This window comes from Strix uralensis, chromosome 26 (genome assembly GCF_047716275.1).
Source record: "Strix uralensis isolate ZFMK-TIS-50842 chromosome 26, bStrUra1, whole genome shotgun sequence".
Lineage (NCBI taxonomy): Eukaryota > Metazoa > Chordata > Aves > Strigiformes > Strigidae > Strix > Strix uralensis.
This window is the reverse complement of record NC_133997.1, coordinates 1481774-1507134: the sequence shown is the minus strand read 5'-3', so window position 1 is coordinate 1507134 and position 25361 is coordinate 1481774. Positions and strand designations below refer to the sequence as shown.

Here is a 25361-nt window from a genome sequence, read left to right as displayed (position 1 = left end):
CCTCAAACGAGGGGCTTTTCTGCTCGGAAATTACCCAAACCGCAGCCAACGGGCTGGCCCAGAAACGGGCCGCCCAGGGTTTTTGGGGTGCGATTGCTGGACGCCGGGAGGGCCGGGGTGGCAGGAGGGCCGGAGCCCCACGGTGACCGGGCCACGACCCGCCGGGGCCTCCGCGGCCGCCCCAGGTACGAGGCGACCCGTCGCCATGGCGGCGCGGGGCGGCCATCTTGCGGCGGCCATCTTGGGGCTGCCCCCGCCCTCACCTGCGCTGCCCGCAGGTGAGCCGCCATGTTGCGGCCCTGAGCGGAGCCGGGATGCGGGACGGCGGGGCGGCGGCCGGCGGCGGTCTCCTCCTTCTGCGGGGGGTCCTGCTGCTGCTCGGTAATGGGGTGGGGGGGGCTCCGGGTGCGGGACTGCCCACCTCGGGGGGCCGCCGCGGCGGTGGGGAGGGGTGGGACGGGAGCGGCCCGGCCGTGCCCCGCTCCGCTTGCGGTGGGTCCGGCTGTTGTCCCGCACGGGAGCTGGGCTGTGGGTGCCCGGGAGGCGGCTCCGGGGCCGGCGGCCCCCGCAGCGGAGATGGTCCGCGGGGAGGCAGCGGGCTCGGAGGCTCCGGGAAGGGCCGTTCCGGAGCGGGGCCGGGGGGGCGGCCGGCCGGCCGCGGGCCGCTCCGGGCCCCGGCCTCGCTGTGCGGGCGCCGCGGCGAGCTCGCTGCGCGGAGCGGGTCTGTGAGAAGGAGCAGGAGAAGCGGGGGTGTGCTGGGGGTGTGCTGGGGGGGCCGCAGGGAGCCCCTTCAGCCGGGCACGGCGGGCAGCTGGCCGTGCGCCTTCCCTCGCTCCGCTCGCCCTCGGGCCGCGGGTACCTTTGTCCCAGCTCTGCTTTGCAGAGACCTCAGCTGCGCGCCAGGTTTCAGGACTTTCAGGTGGTAGCAAAAAGTGTGTTGTCGAGACTCCTACATTTTGCACTGGTAGCTGCGGGGCAGGTGTGCAGCGCCAGAAACTTGCACGGGAGCTGGCGAATCTGAATAGAAACAGCAGAGGAGTCAGCTGTGACAATTAGAGCAGAACTTCATGCGGAGTATCACCGTAATAAATCTTCATAAGCTAGGAGATTCCTGAAAGGGAGGACCGGAACGATGCTCCTGCTGAACGCCGGGCAGGCTGACCTCATTCCTGGCTGGAGCATCGCAGTAGGCAAATGAGACAGAAGTTGTTGCACACATGGAAAACAAGAAGTAAGAGTGCTTGCTGCTGCAGGGTGACTCGACCCGCTGCGTGTGCTAGTCACTGGCTGTATTACTTGGGGCAAGACACGCAGAGCCAGAACTGCCTAGAAGTAGTCTAAAGCTGGCACTTTGTCAGAGACAGCTGATTTGGTTTTTCATCTCTTTATTTCCATATTTAAATATCTGTAGGCTCTTGGTGGTATTTTCCAGATAAATACTTTAATTGGGGCTACTTCAAATCCCACAGAGAATAGGTTAGGGAAGTTGTCTGCGTTTCTTTACATTTCATTAGGGGAGAGGTAGTCACTGCTGTGCTTCAGTCTTTGGACTGTGGTTGAGCTGTACATGCATCGATACCTTTGGGACATCATCACTCCTGCACCTCACAGCTAACAAGAGTCTAATCCGTGCCTTTTGTGCCTCTTCCATCAGGTGTCTGCAATGCTCTCTCCCTGGAAATTAAAGCCAGTCCTAGAGTGCAAGCTTTCATTGGTGAACAGGTATCGCTGAAATGCTCATTCAAATCCAGTTCTCCCATCACTGAGAGCCTGACGGTAGACTGGACATACCGGCCGCTCGCGGGTGGTCAGATGGAAACAGTAAGTGGAACAGGGAGTCCTTTTCTAGAGGAGATTGCCCAGGCCTCTGTGCATGCTGAAAATCTGATGATATGTTTTCTGTTTGCCTTGCTGTGCTTCTTCATCGCTTTGGGGTTCGGGACTCTCATCGTTGCTGCCTTTCCCATGTGAAATTGCATTAGTATTCTTTGGGCAAAAAATACTCTCTGTAAATACATAATAGCATGATGATGTTAAAGTAGATAAACTTTGGGGCTTGACCCAAGTGCTGCATTGTATTCTGTAGCTATGTGTGGAACAACTGTAAAGCATTTGATTGGTAGCTTTCTTGAAGGCAGCTGTACCCTAGTAGTTCTGTCATGCAGTCTACTGCTGATACACCTTGGAGTGGTAAGAACATGTGTGCAATGACAGTCTGAAGACAGTGATGACAGCCTCTAAGGTTTGTGGGCTGCTACTTGCTGTTTTGTTGGCAGCATTTTGAAGTCTGAGCATAAATACGTACGTCTGAAAGCCCAGTGGAAATCTCTTATTCAAGGTGGAAACAGAAAATGCACATCTTTACGGATTATCAGTAACTTCTGCTGCCTGATGAGTTTGAATTCTTAGGAGTGTCCTTGTATCTGGAACACAAGGGTGGTTGGTGCTTGTATGAAGTGAGGTCTGCTAAGTCTCTACTCATAGGACAGCAAGAGCAAAGGTGGAAGAAACAAAAGTGGAAGAACTGCAGAAGGGAACAAGTTGGTCAGAATGGTGATGGTGACGTCTGAGAGCGGAGCCTGGTAGATAAAAGCGTTGGAGATCTAATGAGATGGGACTGACTAGAATTATCAAATAGGAACTTGAAATGGTCTCCTGTATAAGAAGTACTCCTTCTCACTTCTTAATGTGTATTCCCTTATGTTTGCAGCCCAAAAAGCAGTTTACTTTACTTTCTTAGACAAGTGTTTTATTGGCGCAATTATTGTCTTTGCCTCCTTTCAGATTTTTCACTATCAGTCTGTTCCGTACCCAGCAACAGTGGGAAAGTTCAAAGACAGGATATCCTGGATTGGGAATGTTGCCAGGGGTGATGCTTCTGTTGCTATCGAAAGCCCAGTGATGAGTGACAATGGGACGTTCATCTGCAGCGTGAAGAACCCTCCAGACGTGTACCATAACATTCCCCAGACGGTGCTGATCGTTACGGAGAGGGGTAAGCCTCCATTTCAACAGCGTGTCCTCGTCTAGGTGGTGCAGCTGCGCTGCAGCTTTCTCAGAATCTTAAAAGTCTGAGCATCACATGTGAAATGGCTTCCCTGGAGTTCCACGTTAGAATTTCTGCAACTTACCTCAGCCCTTCTTTCTGAGCTAAATACATTGAGAGCTATTGAATTTATTGAGGGCAGGAAGGAACAGAGGAAGCTGTGGTGATAAAAGAAATCAAAAGTGTGCATTTGTTCAGGGATTCCGGTCTCCACGTACTGCGGCAGTAGAACAAGTTAAACATTTACAAAATACTGGTCCAAAAATAACTGTCACATCACAAACACATGTTCTCAGTAATATTTAATTTTCTCATCTGCCCTGCGTGTGAGACCTGCCCCAGATTTGCAGCTCAGACATGCTGATAGAACTGTGTCGTGACCTGCCTTCCTTTGTATTTTTTGCATATAAAACACCCTACTGTGCTGGATATGTGATAGGAGTCCTATGGATTCAGTGACAAGCTGTTTCAAATCTGCCAGCTCTGTGCTTTATAGGAAAAGACTGGCAACCTGTGTCCTGGATGAATATTTGTCACAGAAAGCCATATTTTACTAGTGGTACAGCTGGGCTGTTCTTTGTCTTTCCTGCAGGCCTTTCCTTCCAGCTAACGTCAGCGGTGCTGCTGTCCATTTTAGTATTTCTCCCTTCCATCATTGTGGTTGTTCTGCTGCTGGTAAGGATGGGAAGGAAATTTGGTGTGCTAAAGGAGAAAAAAAAATCTGGCTGTAAGAAATCCTCCATCGAAGTGTCTGATGAGTAAGTTCTGGCTGGAACCTAAAGCCTGTACTTTACTTTGGCCTGTTGATACAGGCCAAAGGACAGATTCTCCGCTGTTCTTCATTTCATAGCTCTCAGCATCTGCAGTTCAGTCACTGAAATCTACTTCTCCATGAGCTTAATTTAGCCAGCGGTCAGAAAGCTTTGGAAAATCCCTGTGTTGGAGCATAAACTCAGTGCTGTACATCCCTCTTTTTCTGCCATTCGTGTGAGGTCATGAAACTAAAGCAGTTCAGGTTTAGACAGTCTTTCACTTCTGTAATCGGATTTATTTCAGCCTAAGTCAGCAAGAGATTTTGCTGATGCGGGCTTTATGTGTTGCATTTTGGGATGAAGTACCCATAACAGCAAAGCAAACTGAATAATGCTAACTGGTTCCCCTGTGGCCTGCGCAGAGATGCCAGGTACTGAATGAGCCTTGGAGACTGAATTCCCTTCTGAACTGGAGAGGATTCTGTTCTGGAAGGGTTCAGTGGTGAGAACAACAAGGTAACACTGCTACTGCTGGAGCTGCACCTGGTTTTGCAAGGAATTCAGTACTATAATTTCTTGCAGAATGGGTTTTTAATCAGTGTTCTGATTAGCGGTGTAAGATTTGCCAGCCAAATAGCAACTCTTGTTGTATTCTTCATGGCACTTAGGTGAAATGTCTGCCTTCAGAATAAGGGACCTGACACTCTATTCTTTTTGGGTTTGCTGGACAGTCGAAGGCTTTTCATCACAATGAAATCTTCAATTCAGTGTGGTAGAAGTAGCGTTCACGGTCCGTAGGAGATACTCGTATGTGTGTTGCGAGAAAAGTCCAACCTAATCCTGTGCTTTTTCTGCAGGCCTGAACATACAGAGACAGACAACTGCTTGGGGAAACTGAGAAGCTGGTGTCTGAACTGTGTGGTAAGTGAAGGCTGGTGTTTTCATAAGTGGTTTTGTCAACTTTGGTGCGCAGAGGAGGTGCTAAGAGCAGCAGGTAGAGCTTGTCATAACGCCTCGGATATCAGAGAGGCGCCCCACATGGTCAGGTTTCTGCTCCTTGGTGTTTTCCACATATGGGCTATAGGGGCTGAGAACTATAGGGTGTGTTGCTAAGAAATACTGCATTACTGGTAGGGGAGGTTGTCTTCAGATCCACCAAATTGATTTTTCATTTGACTTTATTGAAATCAAAGCTGACATTTTAAGATGAAAGATCGGAATTTGAAGTGCTGGCTACTGTGCTGTGTAGTTTCTTTAAAGGCTCTGCAAAACCTACTTGGGGTTTGACAGTGCTACAGTGGGGCAGGGCAGGAGTGATACCTCAATCCGCTATGTTTCTTGCAAAGATGGTAGTGTGCAGCCTTCCCTCCTTTTTGGACATCTTCCTACTTATGCTGTTTTCGTCACAACATAATCCTGCTAAACTCTTGTGGTTTGTTTTTTGCTGGCTTTTTGTTTGTTTTGTTTGGTGAGCTGGTGGTTGTCTTCTAATCCTGCTTGTTCACTTGCTACCCTATCAGCAAGCTTCTGTTAGTGGGATGTGTTGTGCTGGAACTACAGAATGTTTTTGCCACCTGCTGTACTTGTTTTGTAAAATGTGTCTCTTAAGTTCTCTGTGCTGGCATTAGCAGCCACAGCCATAAGTGTGGCACATTCCGGAGTAAACTCACTAATATGCCTAACTTGAGAGTGTTTTCATTTTTTCCTGATGTGCTACAGAGCAAGCTTACCTCAGACACACCTTTACATCTTTTATAGATGGTCAGGAAGTATGTAAGGAGGATTTAAATGTCTTGCTTGATAGACTATTCTAATGCCAGTGATTTAAAATGTACTGAATGCAGACAGGTGTGTGCTGATGGTTTTACACTTTATTAGATACAGAATGAAAAACGAGCAATTATGCAAGTTACGTATGAAATATTGACAATTCTACATAAGACACAGCAGTTACAATGCAGCAGTATAGGGGAAAGAGAGTTTTGAGAGGTGCAGCAAGCAGACAATGCTTTATGCAAGAGAGAGAGTTGCCGTGGGAGCTGGAAAGGCTGCTGGCGTGCTGGGGAGCAGGGAGGCACCATTGCTTTACTGCAGGTGGAGAGGTGGGGAAAGGCTGGCAGCCCCAGTTCGGTCAGACCAGTGCTGTCAGACAGTGGAGATTGTAAAAATTGAAAAAGTTCTTCTCAGCCTTTGAGAGAAGGCAAATCTGAATGCTATAATCCTGCTGCTTTCATACTGAGTGTTTTGTCAGCTGTTTGATACTTTGCTCTCTGATACTGAAATATTTAGCTTACCAAGTCTCTGAACATCCTGTCTCACTCACTTCACTGATTCTACATTTTTGAGGTTTCTGTAATGGACTTTTTCATGCTTAATATGTTACCAAATAATGGAAGTTGCAAAGCCAGTTTGGACTTAAAATGGCTGGAAAGTTAGTGAGATTTCCCTTACAGAGCTGCTACGTTTGAGTTTCTTTCAAGTTGAGAGCTGCAGAGCTGGGTTGTGGGGATGCTCTCAAATGGTTCCTGTGGCTAAAACAATAGACAATGGGGATCTGAAAGTATGTGGTTGGTTGTAGCTGAAAAACAACAACTTGTGCTGCACCGGACCTTCTCTGTAGGGGTTGGTGGTGCTTTTTAAAAAGATGGCTGTCTGCACTTTATGGTTTGTGTTTTACTTGAGTTTTAGCTGCTACTTGGCTTAAAACACACTTCTCGTGTTGGTTATCCAGTGGCAGTTCATCTGTGTGTCTGTGATAAGTCAAACAGATTTACCTGCCAGTGCTTACACGACTGCAAGTCCCATGGCTTATGCGAGCAGAGCAGCATTTTGGAAAGCGTTTATGCTCTTGTCAGAAGCCTAGCAGGCTCAACATTTCATTGAACTCATAACTTGTATCTTCATACACAGTCTCCATTTCTCTCTCCATGCTCCCTGTTTAGGACACGGATGAGGAAGACCCATACTGATGAAACACTAAAGCTATGGATAAAGAACAAAATTACAGCACTGAAAATGTTGGCTAGATAGGTGTATGAAGGCTGCTGGATAACCAGTGCAGATTGAAGGACCTGCTCAGATCTTGGTAGATTGGAAGAATAATGCCAATGGGATAATTCACTTTTATTTAAGCACAAAATCATGATTCTGGAAATCTTTCTAATTTATTGGAAAAAAATTATGTCTTAACCTCACTTCTCCAGTGCCTACAGAAACCTCAGTGCCTACAGCTGTACAGCCTGTTTCCTACCAGCAGTCTGACACTGCCTGTTTCTTAGTTGTCTTGTAAATTTGTTTCCTTTATTATTGGTGACATCCCACCTTTCCTGAGCCCTTGAATTCGAATTGCCTGAAGCACAGGCTACTCCAGTGACATCTGCTCTCTAAGGTGATCATCATTGGGCATTGACAATGTTTTCTTCTCAATTTTTTTTGGAACATACTTCTAAGGACTTAAAACTGTTTGATTAAGTTGGTATGTGGCATCCTTTGTCTTGGAGTGAAGAGAACCTACAGATTTTTAACTATTTCTTGGTTGAATCTGCCACTTAATTTTGTTCCTCCTGTTTTCTGATTCTGTTTTGAAGTCACCGACTGTGCGGTAGTGTTACCTTACATTGTTGAGTTTTATCTTTCCTTCTTTCTTTTATTATTTGTCCAACAGCTGCAGTACTAGGTACATCTCCTTCTATTTGTAGGAGTGAAGCACAATTCTTATAAAACTAATTTTTTAAAAGCAGAAATGCAAATGGGGACTCTGTATCTGGGGAAACATTAACCCCATCTACCTCAACCATTGAGTCAAGCAGTATCCAAAGGAATGATCCGTGTTTGGAACGACAGCCATGTTCCTCCTCTCTTCTACCGTTCTAGGGAAGCAGCTAAACGTGCCTCATTACTGCCCGGTAAGAAAGAGTGCTTTCTCTTTCACCAGCCGAGTCCAGTAGTGGATGGCAGAGAGCAGTGGGGTCATGTCTGCCCAATACCTAAACAGCTGCTGTTTCCTGCTTCCTTTCTGTATGCGGCATTGGTCAAATAGTCTCCTTTTATATGTGTTACAAGTTTACTGTTGATTTGGTGCCATTACCAATAAAATGCTTTGTTCCATTCTGGGCTGTGCATTTTTTTATTTGGCTAAATATGACTAAATATAGTTGAACTCATAAAAGTGCCATCCTGAGTTGTTGCTTAGCTATAGAAATTGTCATATGACGATGGGTAAAGGTGTTTCAGGAAGAGCTTTAACTCCAAAGGCAACGTGTGCCGAGTCCCCCTTTAGCAGCTCTGTGACGGCTGCCAGTTACAGGTATGTTGAAGTTCCTGACTGCAAAGCAGCTTAGCTGTAGACCTGGGTCTCCAGATAAAGAAATACATTTTTCTCCTGTCTACTATAAAGTAATATTTAAAAAGCTTGTGCTTCCTGCTGACACGGTGTCTCTCCCAACCAAAACTCCTGAGAAAGGATGTTGGTGGGATATGCGGTGTAGAGGAAGTGGCTTTGTTCCTCTTTCACCAATAATACATCCCTCCAGTTCTTTGTGGAAATGAATGACTCATGTTTTCTGCAAAATGTTTTCCTTCAACTGCAACTCCTTTGCAAGGAGCGGCCTAGATCCTGGCCAGATCTCTGGTGCGAAGCTAAATTGCCACCTTGAAGCTAATAGCATTCTGGATTGTGAATGGTGTTGAGCATGAATAAGACTTAATTTTCTCTTCCTTTGTGTCCTGGTTTTGGCTGGGATAGATCTTACTTTTTTTCCTAATAGCTGGAGTAGTGCTGTGCTTTGGATTCAGTATGGGATTTGGTATGAGAAGAATGTTGATAATACAGTGGTGTTTTCCGTTGTTGCTAAGAGAACAGGGACTCTCCGACTCCCTGTGTCCTGCCTGGGTGCAGGTGCACAAGAAGCTGGGAGGGAGCACGGCCAGAGCACCAGACCCAGACTGGCCAAGGGAATATTCCAGATCATGTCACGCCATGCTCAGCGTGTAGAGGAGGGGTGGCTGGGAAGGAGGGGGGGTTCTCTCTCACTGCCAGGATTGTGGTTTCGGGATCTTCCCTTTTCTGGGATCGCTGCCCAGGAATAGGCTGGATATGAGTCGGCAGGTGGTGAACAATCACATTGTGCATTACCCATTTGTACTTTCTATTGTTGTTTTACTTTATTTCAATTATTAAACTGGTTTTACCTTAACTTACGAGTCTCCCTTCCTTTACCCCTCCGATTCTCTCCCCCGTGCCCCAGGCAGGGGAGGGCGAGCGAGCGGCTGCGGGGTGTTTGGCTGCCGGCCGGGTGTAAACCGTGGCCCTTCGCTCTCTGTCTGGAAGTCGCTCTGCACCACTGCAACCACTGGTCCTGGGGTAGAGAACAGTGATTGCTGTGGTACTCCAGAGGAAGAGAAAGGATGAAAATACACTTTCAAAGTGACTGGGGGTGGTGGTGCTGGCTGAAAGCAGTCCCTGCTGTGTATCTTGTATGTGTTTCAAAAGGGAGCAGCTGACTGCGCTGTGGAAAGCGCGTTGAGCGTGGCCCTCGTGCCCATGGGATGCCCGCCAGCCTGTGGCCCCCGGCAGCACCAGCAGTAAGGCTCAGCACAGGCACTCGGTGTCGCTTGCTGCTGGTACCTCGTCGGGACAAGATCCGGTCTGCAGGAGAGGTGGTTCTTTAACCAGCTCTGGTCCCGAAAATAAACCAGGAGGGAGCACCAGCTGCCAAAGAGTTGCTCACCAAGAATCCCTCTGTTCTGACTTCTCACACAGTGACTGATCAGATCAGTCTGCCCCGATGGAAGGACTGGGACTGAGCCACATCTTGGACCTGTGAAGTGTCCGTCTCCTTATGAAGCTGCACACCCATCATCTGCTCGCAGGCATACGCAGCTCTAGTCCTTACCTCTCTGTGACAGTCCCTTCTGCGCTGTGATGTGTCAGTACCTCAGTCTAGCTCTTCACTTCCTCTTGCAAGTTGAAAGTGACCACCAAACTGAATCTGAAATAAGAGACTCAAAACCAAAGACTGGTAAGTAAGACAAATGTCTTGCATGTACAACCTCAAGAGGATTTAGCAACTGCTTCTTTCAGTTACTCCGAATTAGTCACTGAAGAACCCTTCGTGCAAGAGACAAGTTGACTGCCCCAAGCCACACTAGGTGAGTATTTTTGCCATAATATTTTCTTTTTTTTTTGTTTGCTTCTCCTGCAAAAAGAACTAGGGAAACATAGAGACGCTGAGGATTCAGATACCATGTGCAAAAGTAGGAAAAGGTGAAGGCAGTACGGTATCTATGTATTTTTTTCCCAATCTGTTTAGTAATGGCAGTTATCCTGGGGAAGGATTTGGATATGTCAGCACCGTAATACACGTAACAGCCTGGGTGAGTGGGTGCTGTCTTCAGCTGCTGCACGCACAGCACCCACTTGCTGGTGTGTGTTGCAGAGGGAGACCCTGCAAAAATGTGTTCCCAGACAGGGCCAGAACTTACTCTGAAAAACAGGGTCATACATCCGGAAGGATTTGATGGCAAATAAAGACCAGAGCCTCAGTAGCTCAGCTACGGAGCGCTTCTGAAGTTCTGAGTGTAGACATCCCAGTACACAGGCTTCTGTGTGCTGAGGACCTTTTTATTTTTTTAAGCTGGCTCCTATTTTGAGTCCTGCATGGGGGTGGTCGTGGGAGGGTGTAGCTCTGCTTGAGTTCTACGGCTTTTGACAGTATAGCTAGAAAGTAGGATGCATTGGCCTGCTGCACTGAGATGTGCTGCACCAGCTGAGAGCTTTGGAGCTGAGCGTGAATTTTGGTGTGTTTGTAGGTCGTGTGTGCACAAGCGCAGGTTGTACAGCAAAGTGTGTCACGGCAGAGCTGCAAACAGTGCAGTCAAACCACACAGCTCTCCCCTCCACCTCCAAAAAACCCAACTCCCAAACGCGTCATGTTTTTTGAAAGGCAGATTTGAGAGCATTCCAGAAGGCTTGCTGCCACTTTTCAGGATTTTGTCTGTAGAATGGGGGAGGACAGTGAAGGGCAGAGGTGGTTTTACATCACTGACTGTAGGCAAGAAAGCTGTAGTGACTGTCTCTCAGCCTAGAACAGACTCGTGGGTCCCCCAGCAGCTAACTCTGGGCCTGGAATCCCTGTCTGAGCCTGTCTCGGGGTGTTTCTGAGCTTCCTTTCCTGAGAAAAATGCATTTGGAAAGAAAAAGGTATTAGCAAACATGTCTGGCCATGTAAAGCGATGGAAGTTTTCTTAGGGGACGAGCAGTGGTGGGGAGGAGGCCTCGCCCGCTCCCTGCTCGTGCTCTGCAGAGCTGCAGTAGCTGTTCCTGCCGGAGCTGGCACGTCCCCCTCGCCTCCTGCTGCCCTTGGTGCCTGGTGTGATCGTCACCATGGGTTCTGCATGGAGTGCCAAGGACGTGGGTGCTGCCCTGGGACACGTGGTATCCCAGGACCACAGATCTGTCGCTGTGGCTTCCTGCTCCACAGCGCTGAAGGGAACCGTGGATCTCTGAGAGTGATGGGAATAACGGCAGATGTTTCTCTTACATAATTACTCTTAACTCCTTTCATGGCTGTTCCTTGGGGAGAAATATCTGGGACTTTTTCCCCTCCCAAGCCTTACTGAAGCTGGTCTGACTTGCACAGTGGAGAAAAATGAGAGAAGCTAGCAAGACTTCAGAGATGATTCAGCTCTGGTTGTCTTTCTATTTCTGCAGCAAAAATGCACGTATTGGAAAATGTGTGCTGGTAATGGCAGCCCCAAATTCAACTGTAATGTGCAGGTTCTCCAAGCGGGAGGGCTTCTCTCAGTAATTTTTTGCCCTTAAGTCTGTTTATCACTTTTGAACGGGCATAGCTTTGAGTCATGGAGCAGAGACGCAGCAAGCAGGGTACTGACTTTTGCCTTGCTGTGATCCACGTGTGAGCACTGGCTGGCGTATTCCTGATGATGCCAGCCCGTCCTTCCTCGGGCTGCAGGGTATGTCTGCAGTCCGGCTTTGTTTTGAGAGATGTGCAGCAGGTCACAGTGAGCACACGTGACCCTGTCTGGCCAGACCCTGAAGTGTTCCAGCAGAAGTTCTCGCTGTATGCAGCACCCTGGAGCAAGGGGGTTCTTTCTAGAGTAAGGGGTCAGTGTTCTTAGGACCAAACTTCTCTGAGTATGTAGTAGAAAAACTCTCTGAGCAGAGTTAACATCTATGAACAGCTCAGTTCAGATGCTAGAGACTCGCCCTCACACCAGACGTAGCTGACATCTGTGCTTCACTGAGTTTCAGGCTCCCAGCTGGGATAGTGGCTGACTTGAGAGGCTGAACATCCAGGCAGCAAAGATCGTGTTCCCCTCTGAAGAACTGAAGGGAGTCTTTTTCTGCCCCGGGGTTTCAGTTCGGTTGCAAGTCGTTGGTGGAATAAGATGGTGGTGTTGCTGAGCCTGACTCTGGTGCTGACATGGCTGGGTAAGCTGTAAGTCATTCTGGTGGTTTTACTTACCTTGCCTGCTTCCCCCTCTGCCTCTGCTGAAAGACCCATCGGTTCCTCTCTTCCTGGGGTGAGAAGCCCTTGGGGTCCCACAGGCGCACGGAGCTGGCAGCAGTAAGGGGGCTGCTGGGTACCAGGAACTCCGCTGCTCTCTGGGTGCTGCCTGTTCCCCTCCCGCAGAGCTCACGTACAGACAGGCCTCACAGTGCGCCGGCATCCCTGGACGGAGCCCTGTGCTTACTCTGCTAGGCTCCAAGGCTTCGACAGAAGCAGATCTGCTTTGCCAAATCTAAATACAGTGAAAGGTTTCCAAGGTACTGATTTTTGGCTCGGCTCAAGGCAACTGGCTCCCTTGGTCTTCTCCACTGGCAAATAGTTGGCATTTTCAGCTCCGCAGCTGGTCGAGACCAAAAGGAACCTGTTTGGGAAGCTGGAGCGTTTTGCATTTATTATTTACAGGGCATCAGACAAGTACTTGGTGCTTTGCCAGGGCCCAGCCCTCAGTGGCTTGTGGACAGAGCGAGCAGAGTGGCTAAGATACCGGGAAGAGCCTACCTGTCCGAGCAGCTCCCCGCTGAATCAGCTCGCCTAGTTCTCGACAAACAAGTGCCAGAGCCTCAGCTGCTCTTCTTGCCAGGTTTTGCTGGTGCAGACTCGGGCGTGCAGGGCTTTTCTTGACAAGCTCCAGGGACATTTTCTGCCCCACTTGTTTCCCCTTCCTGCCGCATGCTTTGCGGCCCACCGTGTTGGCAGCTGCTTCATGCCGGTTCTGTCAGCTCTGTGCTCTTTGATGTGCCTCTGGTTTGTTTTTTTTTCCCCACTGTTCAGCTTCTCCAGAAACCCTAAGCAGTATTTCTGTGGGCAGACAGGTCCCAGCCCAGGTCAGGAGCCTGTGAGCAAGGGGTAAGGAAGCCAAATGGGCAGGTTGTGAAAGAGGAACTGAAATTCGTGTGAAGCGGTTGAATTGCCCCTGGCCTGGTGTAGATGAGAGTGGCACTGGTTCTCCTGGCCAGTGACTCACAGGAACAAGCCTGCAGGAGCTGCCGGCTTTGGCTGGGCGACGCAGAGGGCTGGGGTTGTCCTTCCCCACTTGCCTTCTGCGTGGCTTGTTCAGCAAGTGCAGCAGCCCTTGGTCTGGCGGCTGGGAGGATGTGCTGCCCCGCATCCCAGGCACGCCAAAAGCAGGGGTCAGGGAGAGGCTTTGCCTGCACAGGGAGCAGGGCCTCCCCATTGCGCTCTGGACTGGTCAGTGCCATTAGCCCCAGGCTTATCTGGAGAGGAGATACCTATGGGGACAGGCAGGCTGCATCTGACTGTCCTCCCTGGACTCATCCTGCTGTCCTTGTCCCTGGCAGAGCGATGCAGCGGGTGGGCTGGCTGGGTGTTCACGGAGCCTCAGCTTCGGGCCAGCGCTGGGGACTCTGTCCTGCTGCAGTGCCTCTTCCTAGACCCAGTGGCCAAGGGCTGGACGATGGCCAAAGTGGACTGGCTGCGCGTAGCAGGAGCCGGCACGCCGGAGGTTGGTCGGGACCAGGGGATGGGCGGTGGAGCGGTGCGGGGGGCAGGCGTCCGGGGAGGGCGAGCGGGGCAGCCTTGCTGTTCTCAGGAGGCTCCTGAGAGGAGGAAGGTTCCCCCGTGGGGCGGCGGGGACCTCCACCGCTCCCCGTGATCCCGCACCGCAGGGGAACCACGGCGCTGGGTGCTGCGTCCTGGGGCTTTCCAAGAGAGTGTGGGAGTGAGCTGAGCTCTCGTGCGTGGCAAGTGCTCCACAGGGAGAGGGAGAGAGTGCGGATCTGAGGGCTCTGGAGCAGGGAAGGCACGTGGGACAGTGCCCTTCGCTGGGCTCCTTTCACCTGATGCTGTCTGTGCCCTGGCAGGAGGAGATGGTGTTTTATTACTACAGCAACCGTAGCATCCCTGTGGGCCGTTTCCGGGACCGGGCGCAGTGGCAGGGGGACACGTCCCGCTGGGACGGCTCTATCCAGCTGCAGGACGTGCGGGTGAACGACAGCGGCACGTACGTGTGTGAGATCCGGCTGCTCCAGCGCAGCAGCATCTTCAAGAACCACACGGTGCTGCACGTCAGCCCCACGGGACAGAGAGGTAGGTGCCCCGTGATGGCTCCCATCTCCCGTCACCCTGCTCGGTCCCATGCAGAGGGGCTGCAGAGGCTCTTGGATTAGGACTGGGGTCCTTGTGTGTCCCATCCCCTGCCTTGGTGTCTCCCCAGCAGGACGAGGAGCAGCGGGCGCCCAGGACCCTGCAGCCCCGGGAGACTCTGGGCTTTGGCCTGTGGCTGTGGGCTGTGGCTGCGTGGCCGTTGTGCTGGCTTTCCTGGCCGGGCTCAGCCTGAGGAAGAGGTACCAAGGCTAGCTGTGGGTTTATGGGGCTGAGCAAAGCACCTCCTTGCAGCCTTCCTGCACTGCTCTCCCTGCCAAGCACCAGCCTGACGTGCCCCAAGCAGGGTTGGAGCTGCGGGAGCCAGAGCGTTCGTCAGCCCGGGAACGCTGCTGCCCGCAGCCGGGTGCATGTTCCTGCTGCCCTCTGCTGTCGTGCTGCCCTGGCCAGACCCCGCTTCGCTCCCAAACCTCCTGGGCTCCCAGCGTGCCTGTGGCGGGGACGGCCCGGCCGAGGCATGTGGCGAAGGGATCCCTGTGTCCCAGGAGAGGGAGGGCAGGGACAGGAGGAGCAGGCGATGCTTCTTGCAGGAAATGACACCACTGTTGCCTTCCCTCAAGGTCTGCAGCCAACACGGCCCTGGAGAGGACTGGAAACGGCGACAGCAAGAACAAAGCAGAGGTGAGAGCTGAGGCTGAGTGGAGGGGAGCGTGTGTCTGCCCTGCCCTGGGACGCTGCCACAACCTGCGGGACCTGAAGAGAGGGAGGAGGGGAGGGATGGGGCGTGCAGGGCTGCAGAGCACCCACGCCTGTGTGCACCGGGCCCTCGCGTGGCCAGCTGACACGGGGTGTATGGGCACAGGGCTAGGGACACCGAGGGAGGGGACCCCACCCTGGCCAAGCGTGAGGTGCCGTTTGCTGCCAGCCGTGGCTGTGGCTCGCGGTGCCAGTCCTGTGACTGAGGTCAGGCAGCCCTCCTCTATTTGGGGACTGCTCGGTTCCAAGTGTCCTGGTCTCCCCCTCATAGGAAGCACTTTACTCCTCGATCCCTGGAGCCGAGGTTCCCAAGGCCGAACAGGGTGCAGGGAAGAAGAGGAGAGCTGAGGAGACCTACATGACCATGGTGAGGAGGGGAGCGGCTGCCTCGCGCTGTGGCAGGCGTGGGCAGGGCGTGCAGCCGTAGGGCTGCTGTGACCCCCCCCATCACGTCCCGCTCCCCACGCCAGACAGCACCATCCCTTGCCTCCTGCCCACTCCAAGTGGGCCCCGATACCTGCGGCGGGACTCATGCCCCGTCTCTTGCTCCTTGCAGCACCCCTCTCCCTTCCGGGAGAACGGCGTCTACGTGGAGCTGGCCAAGAGGGTGATCCCGGCAGAATGGATGGGAGAGGGGAGACAGGCTGATGGAGGAAGCGAGGAGCCCTGCAGCAGACCAGAGGCGGCACATCCCTGGGCTCCAGAGGGCGAGAAATAGCCGTGCTGGGGGCTGGAAGCCCCTTTGCCAGCAGGTGTGTGCACGAGAGCTTTGTTCCTTGGGGCAGGCCAGCACGCTGCGGCCGTCAGCCCTTCCTCTGAGAAACGGTGTCGCTTCACAGCGTGCTCCCTCTGAGAGCCGCTGCAGGGGCACGTCCCACCCTGGCTGTCAGCCACGGGCCCAGGGGAGACTGACTCTTGTGTCCTGGTCTCTGGAGGGGGCACAGCCTCCCCGTTCCAGCTTTGATCCTGGTCCGTGCAGCTCCAGGTCCTGCGAGGACGATCTCCGAGGAGAGCCTGGCCGCGGGAGGAAGGGGGAGATGCAGCGGGAGCCGTGCAGGCGGGCCAGGGCTATCTTCTAAAGAGAATAAAAGTCAGGGAACCTTCCCTGTCCCCGCCTGCCTTTTACCTCCTGCTTAAGCGTGTGATGGCCGAGGGTGCCCAAACCCACCTGGCCCAGGCCCTGGGAGCCCCAGCACCCTCATGTGGCCCGGCACACGGCCCCCACGCTGGCCCCGGTGGGTGGTGAAGGGGGGGTCCCCTTGCAGCAGGCGGGACCCCCCATTTGCTGCCCAGTCTCGGGAGGGCAGCGGGGTCCCCCCACATGTGTGCGCTCACACGTGTCCCACGCACCGGCTGCTTGCTGGGGGTGAGCCCGTGCACCCTTCACGCGGGCCGGGGGCCCCTCGGGGTGTGCTGGCCCCGCTCCCACACCACCTACAGCCCTGTGACCCCCGGCAAGAGGCGGGGGGCCGCCCCCCCCCAGCGCTGCCAGACCGACACTGCAGCAGGCTGCTCCGGGCCGCAGTCCTTGGTTTCACGTTGACACCCCACTCTCTTTTTCTGGATGAAGCCAAGTAGTGGGATGGCAGGAGGAATCAGGATCCAGAGCTGGTTTTGGGGGGTCTGGGGGTTACGTCTGACCTCTGCTGCTTTGGCGGGGTTGTAGGACCCTGGCCAGCCGAGCGGAGCATGCTCTGCCTGCCCAGCGTGGCTGGGGAACTGTGCTGTGCGTGCAGTGTGTTTGCTAAGCGGATTTGCCCGCCGGCACTTCTCTCCTGGCTGCCCCAGGGCCCTTCCTGGAGCTGGTTGGGGGGCAGAGCACCTCTGCATCCCTCCTGCCTCCCCACCGGGGACTCTGGTGCATAGGAGTGGAAATGTGCTCCGGTCCGGTGCACCCCTCGCGTTTCTCCTCGCTGCCACTGCCCCAGCAGACCCCCTGTGCTGCGTCCAGCAGCACCAGAACTGCTGAGCGGCTGCTGCCACAGGCCGCCTGGTCTCCATGAGCTCACGTGTTGCCTCCTTCCTGCACCGGTCTGTGCAGCCTGAATCCAGGCTGAGTCCACGGCCCAGATGCTTCCTTGGCCGATGCTGTGAAGGGGACCAAAGACCTTCTCCAGCCCAGTTACTGCTGGGCAGAGCCCCCATGTCCCGAGCGCTGGGGATAGCATGCTGCTGGGGAAGGGGAAAGGGGCTGGTGGAGTCTGGCACCCCTGGGAAGCGACGGGGCTGCCCTCACATCCACGCGGGTGCAGGCAGGCGCACCAGCAGCCATTCTGCCTGCTGCAGGCCGCCTGCCCGTGGCCGTGCCTCCTCCCGGGCCCGCTGGCCGGCTGCTGTGCCAGCTGCCTCCTCGGGACCCTCTACCCTTCCCAGGCCTGAGCAGTCCCTCCGCTCCCTCCCTGGCTTCAGGAGGGCATTTCTGATGTTCCCAGGCCCTCAAGAGTGGGAGCTGCTGCTGTGAAGGGCGTGAGCGGGGCTGGGTGGGCAGGCTCCAACAGGGCAGGGGTGGCACGGCTGCATGCCCCGCCTGAAATCAGGGGGCTGCAGGGGCCATGGGAACCCTCAGGGTCAGGCCGCGTCCCTGGGCTCCTGGCCTCTGCGGGGAAGAGAAGCCCTGAGTGCTGTTTGCTCCAGCAGCGAGTTCCAGGGGCAGAGGGGACCCCGGCAGAAGCCCGCTGCCCCCGGCCTGGGCTCAGCCCCGCTGCAGGAGCCACTCCGCCACAGACCCCGCAGCGCGGAGCCGCAGCCTTCGCCGTCTGTTCAGGGGAAAATTTTTTTGCCCTCCCGCTTCCCCTGCCGAAATCCGCCAACCATAGCATTTAGCGGCCCCTGCGGTCCCCCCCGCTCCGCAGCCATCTTGGGCTGTGGAAGTGGAGCGCTCTAATGTCGTGTGTCACCTGCAAATAACCCGGGCGTTCGCAAAAACCAAACCACCACCACCCCCACCGACACCAGGTCCTCTGCACACACAAAACTCCTTCACAATGAGCCCGGAAGCTTGGCTCCCGCAGCCCACCTTGCTCCTCACTGGCCTCAGCTTGCTCCTCTCGCTGGGTAAGTGCCGCCCTGAGCCCCTGCATGCACGCGGCTGCCCCGGCGCCCCCCGCCTGTCGAGAAACCCCCTCCCGGCCAGGAGCCCCCTCGCCACGTCAGCCCCGAGAAGCCCCTCCTGTGGCCGGGGAAGCAGCGGCGAGGGATGCTGCGGGGACAGGGACGGAGCTGGTCCCCAGCGCACCCTGCCCAGACCCGCCGGCCGGGGTGACCCGCTCTCCGGCAGGGCGGGGGGGGGGGGGACACTGCAACGGGCTCTTCTCCCGGGAACGCTGCGCGTCCTGCTGCCCAGGCTCTGCCCGCATGCCGGCGGGGACGGGGGGGCTGAGTGGGGAGAGGGGCTGCTCTGGCTTTGCCTCGCTGGGCAGGCGGTGGCTGGTGGCTGCGGGTGGCTGGCGACTGGCCTTTGGCTTGTGGCTGCTGGGGCGGTGGGTGCTGCATGGGGCGGGGGGGGCACTGTGGTCTCCGCATTTCTGCCCTGCCCCGCAGCCGCGTGTCAGCACGTTTGGGGCTGTATTGATTGGGAACAGGGAGGCATCGCCTCTCCGAAGCGCTGTGCCCGCTGTCCCAGGGCTCCTGGTGGGTTGCCCTTGCTGAGGAGAGAGGCCGGGAAACGGAGGTCAAAAAGCCCGACCTGCTCCGCCGTAGGGGCTGCGTGTAACGTCACCTCCCGAGCCCCGGGTGTCGTGTGACAGCGTTTGGGAGTGTGCGCAGCTCCGAAGGACGCAGCCTGGCCGGTGGGGCCCAGGGGCTTTAGCAGTTTCTTTCCCCACCTCTGCTGTCCCCCGGCGCTGGGTGCCCGGGGCAGGGCAGAGCCTGGCCCTGCGCGTGTAGGTGCTCCCGGGACACGTGCCTGTGGCACGCTGGCTGCCTGCGAGGCCGCGCTGGCTGCCGTAGGGTCCTGCCCAGGGCTGCCCCATCGCTGCAGAGCCTGGGGGAGCTCCTGGTGCCACCCCAGCCCTCTGCAGAGCCCCGGGGCACTCCCAGGACCCAAAGCCACGCCACCCAACCACAGCCAGGGAGGGCGTCGCGCGAGGGCCGCCGGGCACTCAAGCCAGTGCCTCTGTGCAGGGAGCCCTGCGACCAGGCCCGCTGGGCTGGGTCTCTGAAGGGCTCTCCTGGGACAGGCAGGCTCCCAGCTCTCCGCTCCCACCCCTGCCAGGTTTTCTGGAAAGCATCTAACGGGGTGGGCTGCGACAGGGCAGCAAGGCTGGGACACCGGCTTGGGCGTGGACACTTCTGCCTTCCCTGGGTGCTGTGACTCGTCCCCAGGTGCCAGCTCTCCCCACCCCTGCCTCCCAGCACCCTGTGGGGAGCCCTCCCTGCACAGGGGCTGGACGGAGGGTGCTCAGCACGGCCGCTCGGCACCTCCCGCAGCTTGGCTGTACCTGGAGGGCACCCCTCTGCCTCCAGAGCGCTGGCTTCAGGATGCTGCTGGTTCACACCTCGCAGCAAGACCTGTGGCTCGAAGCAGCCGTATCTGCGACTTGGAAAAGCCTCTTTTCCTTGGCTGCAGAGCCTGGCCCCTTTCCTGCCCTGCTTGCAGACGGCGTGGATTAGCCAGCGGAGCAGCCTTGACATGCATCCAGCTTGGCCACAGGGCTGGACTCCAGAGCACCTCAGGAAGAAGGTTTGAGAGCAAAGAGCAGCAGCCAGAGGGGAGAGGTGAGGTGATCGGAAAAGCACCTGCTGCCAGGGCCACTGTCCCTGCCCTGTGGGGTGCCACAGCCCCCCGTTACAGCCTCGTCCTTCCCAGCAGTCCTTCTAGGGCTTGCCATCCCTGTGCTTCGTGGGGCTTAGCCTTAGCGTCTGCAGCTACTTGGCTGCACAGGAGCCTGTCTCAGCATGCGCACTCTCCCCTTTGCAGGCTGGGGAGAACATGCTGCATGCAGGCGCTGGGTTTGGGGTGCTGCTGGGGCAGCCAGCAGGCGAGGGGAGCTGCAGGAAAGGATTGGAAGAGGGAGCAGGGCACAGACATCTCATCCCTGCCCATGGCCCACCTGAGCCATCCTGCCCTGCGAGCTGCACCGGGGAATGCCCCCGTTTCTCTGCCACAGCAAGGCCGGGGCATGGACTGGCCTTGTCCCCCCAGGAGTGACTGAGATCTTGACCCGGTCATTCCCAGCTAGAGAATCCTTGCGTGACCCCCCCTGGGAGCGGGGAGCATCTGCATTCCCCCTGCAGCCCCCCGGGGCCGGCCCTGGCAGATCCCAGCCCTCGCCGCTGTGGCGCGTTCTGCCGGGAATGAAATCTGATGAGCGCAGCCATAAATTTCTCCGCGGATGTGGCGCTGAGCCCTGCATGCTGATGCTGCATTCAGCCCTTCGCAGAGCGTAATTGATTCTGCAGCAGGAAAGCCTCGTTTAAGCGCAAGGAGCAGGGCTTGCCTGGAGTCAGCAGAATTCAGCAGCGGGCACCATCAGGGCAGGCATGGCAGGGAGGGGTCATCAGCCCGTGCAGAGCAGGGCCAAGGGTGGTGCCAGGGCTGGGGCTGCTCCCCCCTTGTCCCCTGGCCCTGCTGTGCAGGGGAACCCTGGTCCTGGCTGGCCACAGCGGGGTCTGTGCGTTGATGTGCCTGGAAGGCCACCCCAGGCCCCGGGGTGGGCTCTGAGCAGCCAGCCGGTGGTGGTGGGGGGTGGATGGCCAGCTCAGCCGCAGGACGGCTACTCCTGCCGCCTTTCTAACTCCTCTGCTTCTCTGCTCTTGCTCCGTGCTTGTGGCAGCACCCGCGGGATTGGGCATGGAGGTCATGGCTCCCGCCACCATCAATGCCTTGAACGGCTCCTCCGTGAAGCTCTCCTGCACCTTCAACTCCTGCTACAAGGTGGAGAACAAGCAGTTCTCCCTCAACTGGACGTACCAGGAGTGCAGGAACTGCTCTGAGGAGCTGGTGAGTCTCGCCGGGGCTGGGGATCTGCTGAGAGGCCCTGGGACCAGCGTGAAGTAGTCGTGTGCGTTCCCCGGGGTCCCGAGCCTTCTCCTTATGCGTGCTCCTGCTCCCCGGCCCTCCTCCGCCCCAGGGAGCATTGGCCACCGACGATGTAGAGAGCCAGAGGTCAGGGAGCTGCCCTGGTGTGGCAGGACAGGCAGGTGTGAGGGGGGCCGAGACACCGCGGGGAGACCCCGGCCCTGACCACTGCGGGGGCTGGAGCTGAGCGGGGCCCGGGCTGCTCGGGGCCGAGCCTGCGGCGTGGGCGTGCGCCCGGGGCCGTGCGTGCAGGGGAGGGGGATGCCTGGCCGGGGAAGGCGAGTGCGCAGGGGGCCCAGCACTGTCTCACCTCCTCTCCTGCGCGGGCTGCCCAGTTCCTGCAGTTCCGGATGAAGATCATGAATAAGCAGCTGGACCGCTTTGGGAACCGGGTGGAGTTCACCGGGAACCCCACCAAGTATGATGTGTCCTTCACCCTCAAAAACGTGCAGCTGGAGGACGAGGGCACCTACAATTGCTATGTCCTCAACCCCCCAGACCGGCAGCGGGGCCACGCCAGCATCAGCCTGAAGGTGCTCACCCAAGGTAAGTGGCAGAGTGGTCCCTCTGCTGTCGTGCACCCATGGGTGCTGGTGGCTCCCTGCTCTGCCCTGTGCCCTGCCTCCACCCCGCGTTGTGTGTGCAGGGTTTGCTCCCCGGCGGTGGGAGCGAGCCCTGCTGTCGCTGCCCCAGGCGCGGGCTGCCCGCCCTGAGCCCGTGCCCCATCTCCCCAGAGCCCCCCAAGCACGACTCCACAGTGGCTGTCATCGTGGGCGCCTCTGTGGGTGGCTTCCTGGCCGTAGTGATCCTGGTGCTGATGGTGGTGAAGTGTGTGCGCCGGAAAAAGCAGCAGAGGCTGAACACGGACGACCAGAAGACGGAGGAGGAGGGGAAGACAGACGGCGAAGGCAACCCGGACGAGGGCACCAAGTAACGCCCCCCTGCCCACCCCACCCCCTTCACCCCTGTACAGTGTGACCCCCTTGATGTGCTTCCCAGAGCAAGGATTTCTGTCTCCCCAGAGCATCCCTCCTTCCATCTAAACACCCAACGCAGCCTGGAGCAGGGCACGGCGAGAAGGTGGTCCCCGGAGCCTGGCCGCAGCGGGCTGGGCTGGGGAGGGTGGCCGAAGCGCCTCCAGGCTGCCCCTGAGCCTGCGCTGGGCTCGGCTCGTCCCCTGCTCCCGCCAGGCACATCCCGAGCGCCGGAGCATGGCCTGTGGCCACGGGGACGTGTTGGGGTGGCACAGGAGAGGGGGGACGAGCGCGGGCCCCAGGCACAGAGGGGCTGGAGGAGGGGGGCCGGGCAGCCCCATGCCCAGATGTCTGCACCCTGTCCCACTAGAGAAAGCGGGGGCCAGCGGCCAGAAGCCGGCTGCCCTCAGGGCCACGTCTCACCCCCGGGGCGCTCCCGCTGTGGATCCTGTCCCCGAGGGATCCCTGATAGCTGCCTGTCTCCTCCTTGCAAGTCCTGCGTGCCAGTGCTGAGGGTGCTACGACAGGAAGTTCGTGCTCCTTGGGGACTGTCCCGGTCTGCTCAGAAGCTGACAGCTGGGCAAACGCCGTCGGTCCATGTGCTGTCCCTGAGCTTTGCTGGTGTTTGGAGCCGCTAATGGCTCCCGGTGTGTAACGGATGTACCCTTCTGCCTCTTGGGCTATTTTTGGGCCTGAGCATCTCAGCCAAAGGCGCTGGGCTGACTTTTTTGTGCTTGTTTCCTTCTTGGGGAGGGTAATTCTAACGGAAAATGTTCTGCTGATGTGCCAAACCGAGGTGGTGGGGAGCAGCGGGGTGCAGCTGCCAGGGACAAAGGGCTGTTGGGAGGAAGAGGAGTGTTTGGGCGCTTGCTGGGAAGGACTGGGCACAACCGTGGGCCCGGAGGCAGGCCAGCTCTGTCACCCCCAAGCAACCCTGCGATGCTGAGGCTGCCTCCTGCAGCCTCCCCGCAGAGCACTGCACAATCCGTAACTGCCACGGCAATGCACTGCCAGCCCGGCCAGCCACAGGCCCCGCAGTGCCGCTGCGCCTGCCTCAGCCTCATCCACGCTCCAGCGCTCGCCCTGCATGCGCGGGCAGGGGGGGGAGCGCACGGAGCCCCTGGGGCACTGCCTGGGGCCCACGGGTCCCGTGTCACCCACGAGCAGCACTGCCAGGGGAGGAGGGAGACCTCCGCCGCGCCTCCCGCCACCCAGCGCTGCCGCGTCCCCGCAGCGATGCCGTCCGGCCCCGGGGACGAAGGGATGGCCGTGGGCTCCCTGCTCTGCCCCCATCGCTTCCCGCCCTGGCCCCGCGTGCCCTCCCCACCCCGCTCGACCTCGCTGGGCTCTGCGCTGCTCCCCTTCGCCTCTGCAGCAGGAATGCGCCGTGTCTGCCGCGTGGCTTCCCCCTCTCCCACGGGCTTTCCTGCCTGGGGAGGGCTGGGCTGAGGCCGCCTGCCCCCGCACACCCCCACGCCGGATGCCTTTCCCCGTACAGTGCCGGTGGGGAGCTGGCCGTGAGGCCGGTTCCCCAGGACCGCTGCTGCTCAAAGCTGGGCTGTGCGCGGCTCCGTGCGGGACTGAGCTGGCAACTTTGCGGCCAAAGGCCTCTGAGTGTTGCACATGACCAGTCTTGCATCTGCCTTTCATTTCTTTCATGCACTGTCCTTGGATTGCAACTTGCCAATGCATCTGTATGTACATAGCTGTACACAGCAGAGAGAATCTCTACAAATATATCTATATCCACACAGGAGGGGCTGGTATCGGTCGTAACTATAGTGTGGGGTTTGCGCCTTCTGATGGGTTTCCTTTGCCAAACACTCTGCTGAGTGTAGGATGTTTTTATTGCTCTTTGTACAGTTAAATGAACAAAAGAACAACAAAACACAGACTTTGCACTCAGTGCTTTTGTGCTGCAGCTGCCTGCTGGTGGGGCAGGACAGGGGCCCTCATCTCTGCTCCTCCTGTCCAGGGGGACAAGGAGGCTCCTGTGTGCCCAGAGCTCGGTTCCGCTGCGGCAGCAGGTTTGCTCTGGGTGCCAAGGGGCCCAGGGCAGCCCGACTTCCACCGCTCGGTCCCTGGGAGCTGCCGCAGAGCCAGGAGCAGGCAGGGCAGCGCTGGGGGCGGGAGAGCAGTCCTGAGGTTTCAGGGGTGCTCCGCACACCCTGCGGGGCCAGGGAGCTGCGCCCTGCCGCCTGCCCGCCTCTGCTGCGCGGGGAGCCAGGGACGGTGGCTGTCGGGGCTCGGCAGGTGAGGCTCAGCAGGCTCCGGCAGAGCCCAGGACACGCGCTGGGCAATCGACACTCGTAACCGCGCCGCTGTCCGCCAGCAATCCAGCTACACCGCGTGGATACACCGGAGCGGCGCGGCACAACTGGGGCACAGCTATCGGGCACATCCATCAATTCACGCGCTGTGGAGACGGGAGGGTGGGGGAGCTCCGGCAGCCGCCCTCAGCCCTGCCTCTCCCAGCTGCCCTTCAGCCGGTGCCGCCAGTGCCTGCGCACCCCAGGCCCGCACACAGGCAGGGTCTGCCGCCCCGACGCGCCTCTTCCAGGCCAACGCTGCCCGCCCTGCCTTGCCTGCACCCCAGCTGCCCCACCTTGCCCAGCCCCGAGCAGTGGGGTGACAGCGAGCAGCACCAGCAGCACCAGCTCTTCCCAGTGCCGCCTGCCTGGCCCGGGTGCTGCACCCCACATGCCTCGCCGTGTGCCAGTGGGGTTAACTCTGCGGAAAACTCCCACAGCCAGAAATCCTCGCCAGTGCCCTCCACAGACACAGTCCCACAGCGCTGGGCTGGCGCTGGGCTGCAGTTGGTACCGGGCCTGTGGCCGGGAACAGCTTCGCCGCTGCAGAAAGGAGCAGCTCTCTGGGGGAGGGCGGGCGGCTGCCTGTCCACCCAGCTCTGGGGGGAGTCAGCCCCACGGAGGGGCAAATACAGCCAAGGGGATGGGGGACCCCCAGCTGGGAGGTTTGGGGACGCTTCTGAGAGAGTCTCTGGCAGGAAACTGGTGAGGAAGGCAGGCGGTGCGGAGTCATGGAGGAGAGCCCCGCAGGACACCACAAGGGTGAGTTTTCATCACGGCAGGGGACCGAGGGCAGTGACTGCAACCCCCCCAGCACCGCAGCTTCACAGATTCTCCGGAACCAGGACAGTCCCTTGTACAGACCACATAAATTTCCTTGGACCAGGTGGGATCGGAGGTGTTGAAGAGCAAG

At 57.2% G+C, this 25361-nt stretch overlaps 3 protein-coding genes across 5 annotated transcripts; all 3 read left to right on the top strand.

Moving 5' to 3' along the window:
* Nucleotides 1-205: 205 nt before the first annotated feature.
* Nucleotides 206-7908, top strand: MPZL3 (myelin protein zero like 3). Its single transcript, XM_074851129.1, is given in 7 exon segments — nt 206-310; nt 312-381; nt 1655-1821; nt 2785-2995; nt 3639-3804; nt 4656-4719; nt 6741-7908. Coding segments are annotated over 7 exon segments (810 nt in total). The 3' UTR covers nt 6768-7908.
* A 1865-nt stretch (nt 7909-9773) lies between these two features.
* Nucleotides 9774-16250, top strand: JAML (junction adhesion molecule like). Its single transcript, XM_074851006.1, has 9 exons — nt 9774-9948; nt 12071-12250; nt 13628-13791; nt 14150-14375; nt 14503-14632; nt 15011-15071; nt 15418-15513; nt 15703-15898; nt 16082-16250. Exons 2-8 carry the CDS (start codon nt 12208-12210, stop codon nt 15862-15864), a joined length of 882 nt encoding a protein of 293 aa, XP_074707107.1. The 5' UTR covers nt 9774-9948; nt 12071-12207; the 3' UTR covers nt 15865-15898; nt 16082-16250.
* A 1745-nt stretch (nt 16251-17995) lies between these two features.
* Nucleotides 17996-24031, top strand: SCN2B (sodium voltage-gated channel beta subunit 2). Of its 3 annotated transcripts, none has more exons than XM_074851032.1 (5): nt 18003-18200; nt 19744-19862; nt 20921-21087; nt 21501-21711; nt 21900-24031. In XM_074851032.1, exons 3-5 carry the CDS (start codon nt 20938-20940, stop codon nt 22097-22099), a joined length of 561 nt encoding a protein of 186 aa, XP_074707133.1. In that variant the 5' UTR covers nt 18003-18200; nt 19744-19862; nt 20921-20937; the 3' UTR covers nt 22100-24031. The 3 variants fall into 3 exon arrangements, with proteins under 3 accessions (XP_074707131.1, XP_074707133.1, XP_074707132.1); XM_074851031.1 differs by having other exon boundaries at nt 19714-19862; XM_074851030.1 differs by lacking the exon at nt 19744-19862 and having other exon boundaries at nt 17996-18200.
* The last annotated feature ends 1330 nt before the right edge of the window (nt 24032-25361 follow it).

Excerpts from the sequence above, each read along its gene's own strand:
- SCN2B (XM_074851030.1), top strand. The coding sequence starts at position 18,131 with ATGAGCCCGGAAGCTTGGCTCCCGCAGCCCACCTTGCTCCTCACTGGC. Across the intron at positions 18,201-20,920 it reads CAGCTTGCTCCTCTCGCTGG|CACCCGCGGGATTGGGCATG; the intron begins GTAAGTGCCGCC and ends TGCTTGTGGCAG. Across the intron at positions 21,712-21,899 it reads CCTGAAGGTGCTCACCCAAG|AGCCCCCCAAGCACGACTCC; the intron begins GTAAGTGGCAGA and ends CCATCTCCCCAG.
- JAML (XM_074851006.1), top strand. The coding sequence starts at position 12,208 with ATGGTGGTGTTGCTGAGCCTGACTCTGGTGCTGACATGGCTGG. Across the intron at positions 14,376-14,502 it reads CAGCCCCACGGGACAGAGAG|CAGGACGAGGAGCAGCGGGC; the intron begins GTAGGTGCCCCG and ends GTGTCTCCCCAG. Across the intron at positions 15,514-15,702 it reads AGGAGACCTACATGACCATG|CACCCCTCTCCCTTCCGGGA; the intron begins GTGAGGAGGGGA and ends TGCTCCTTGCAG.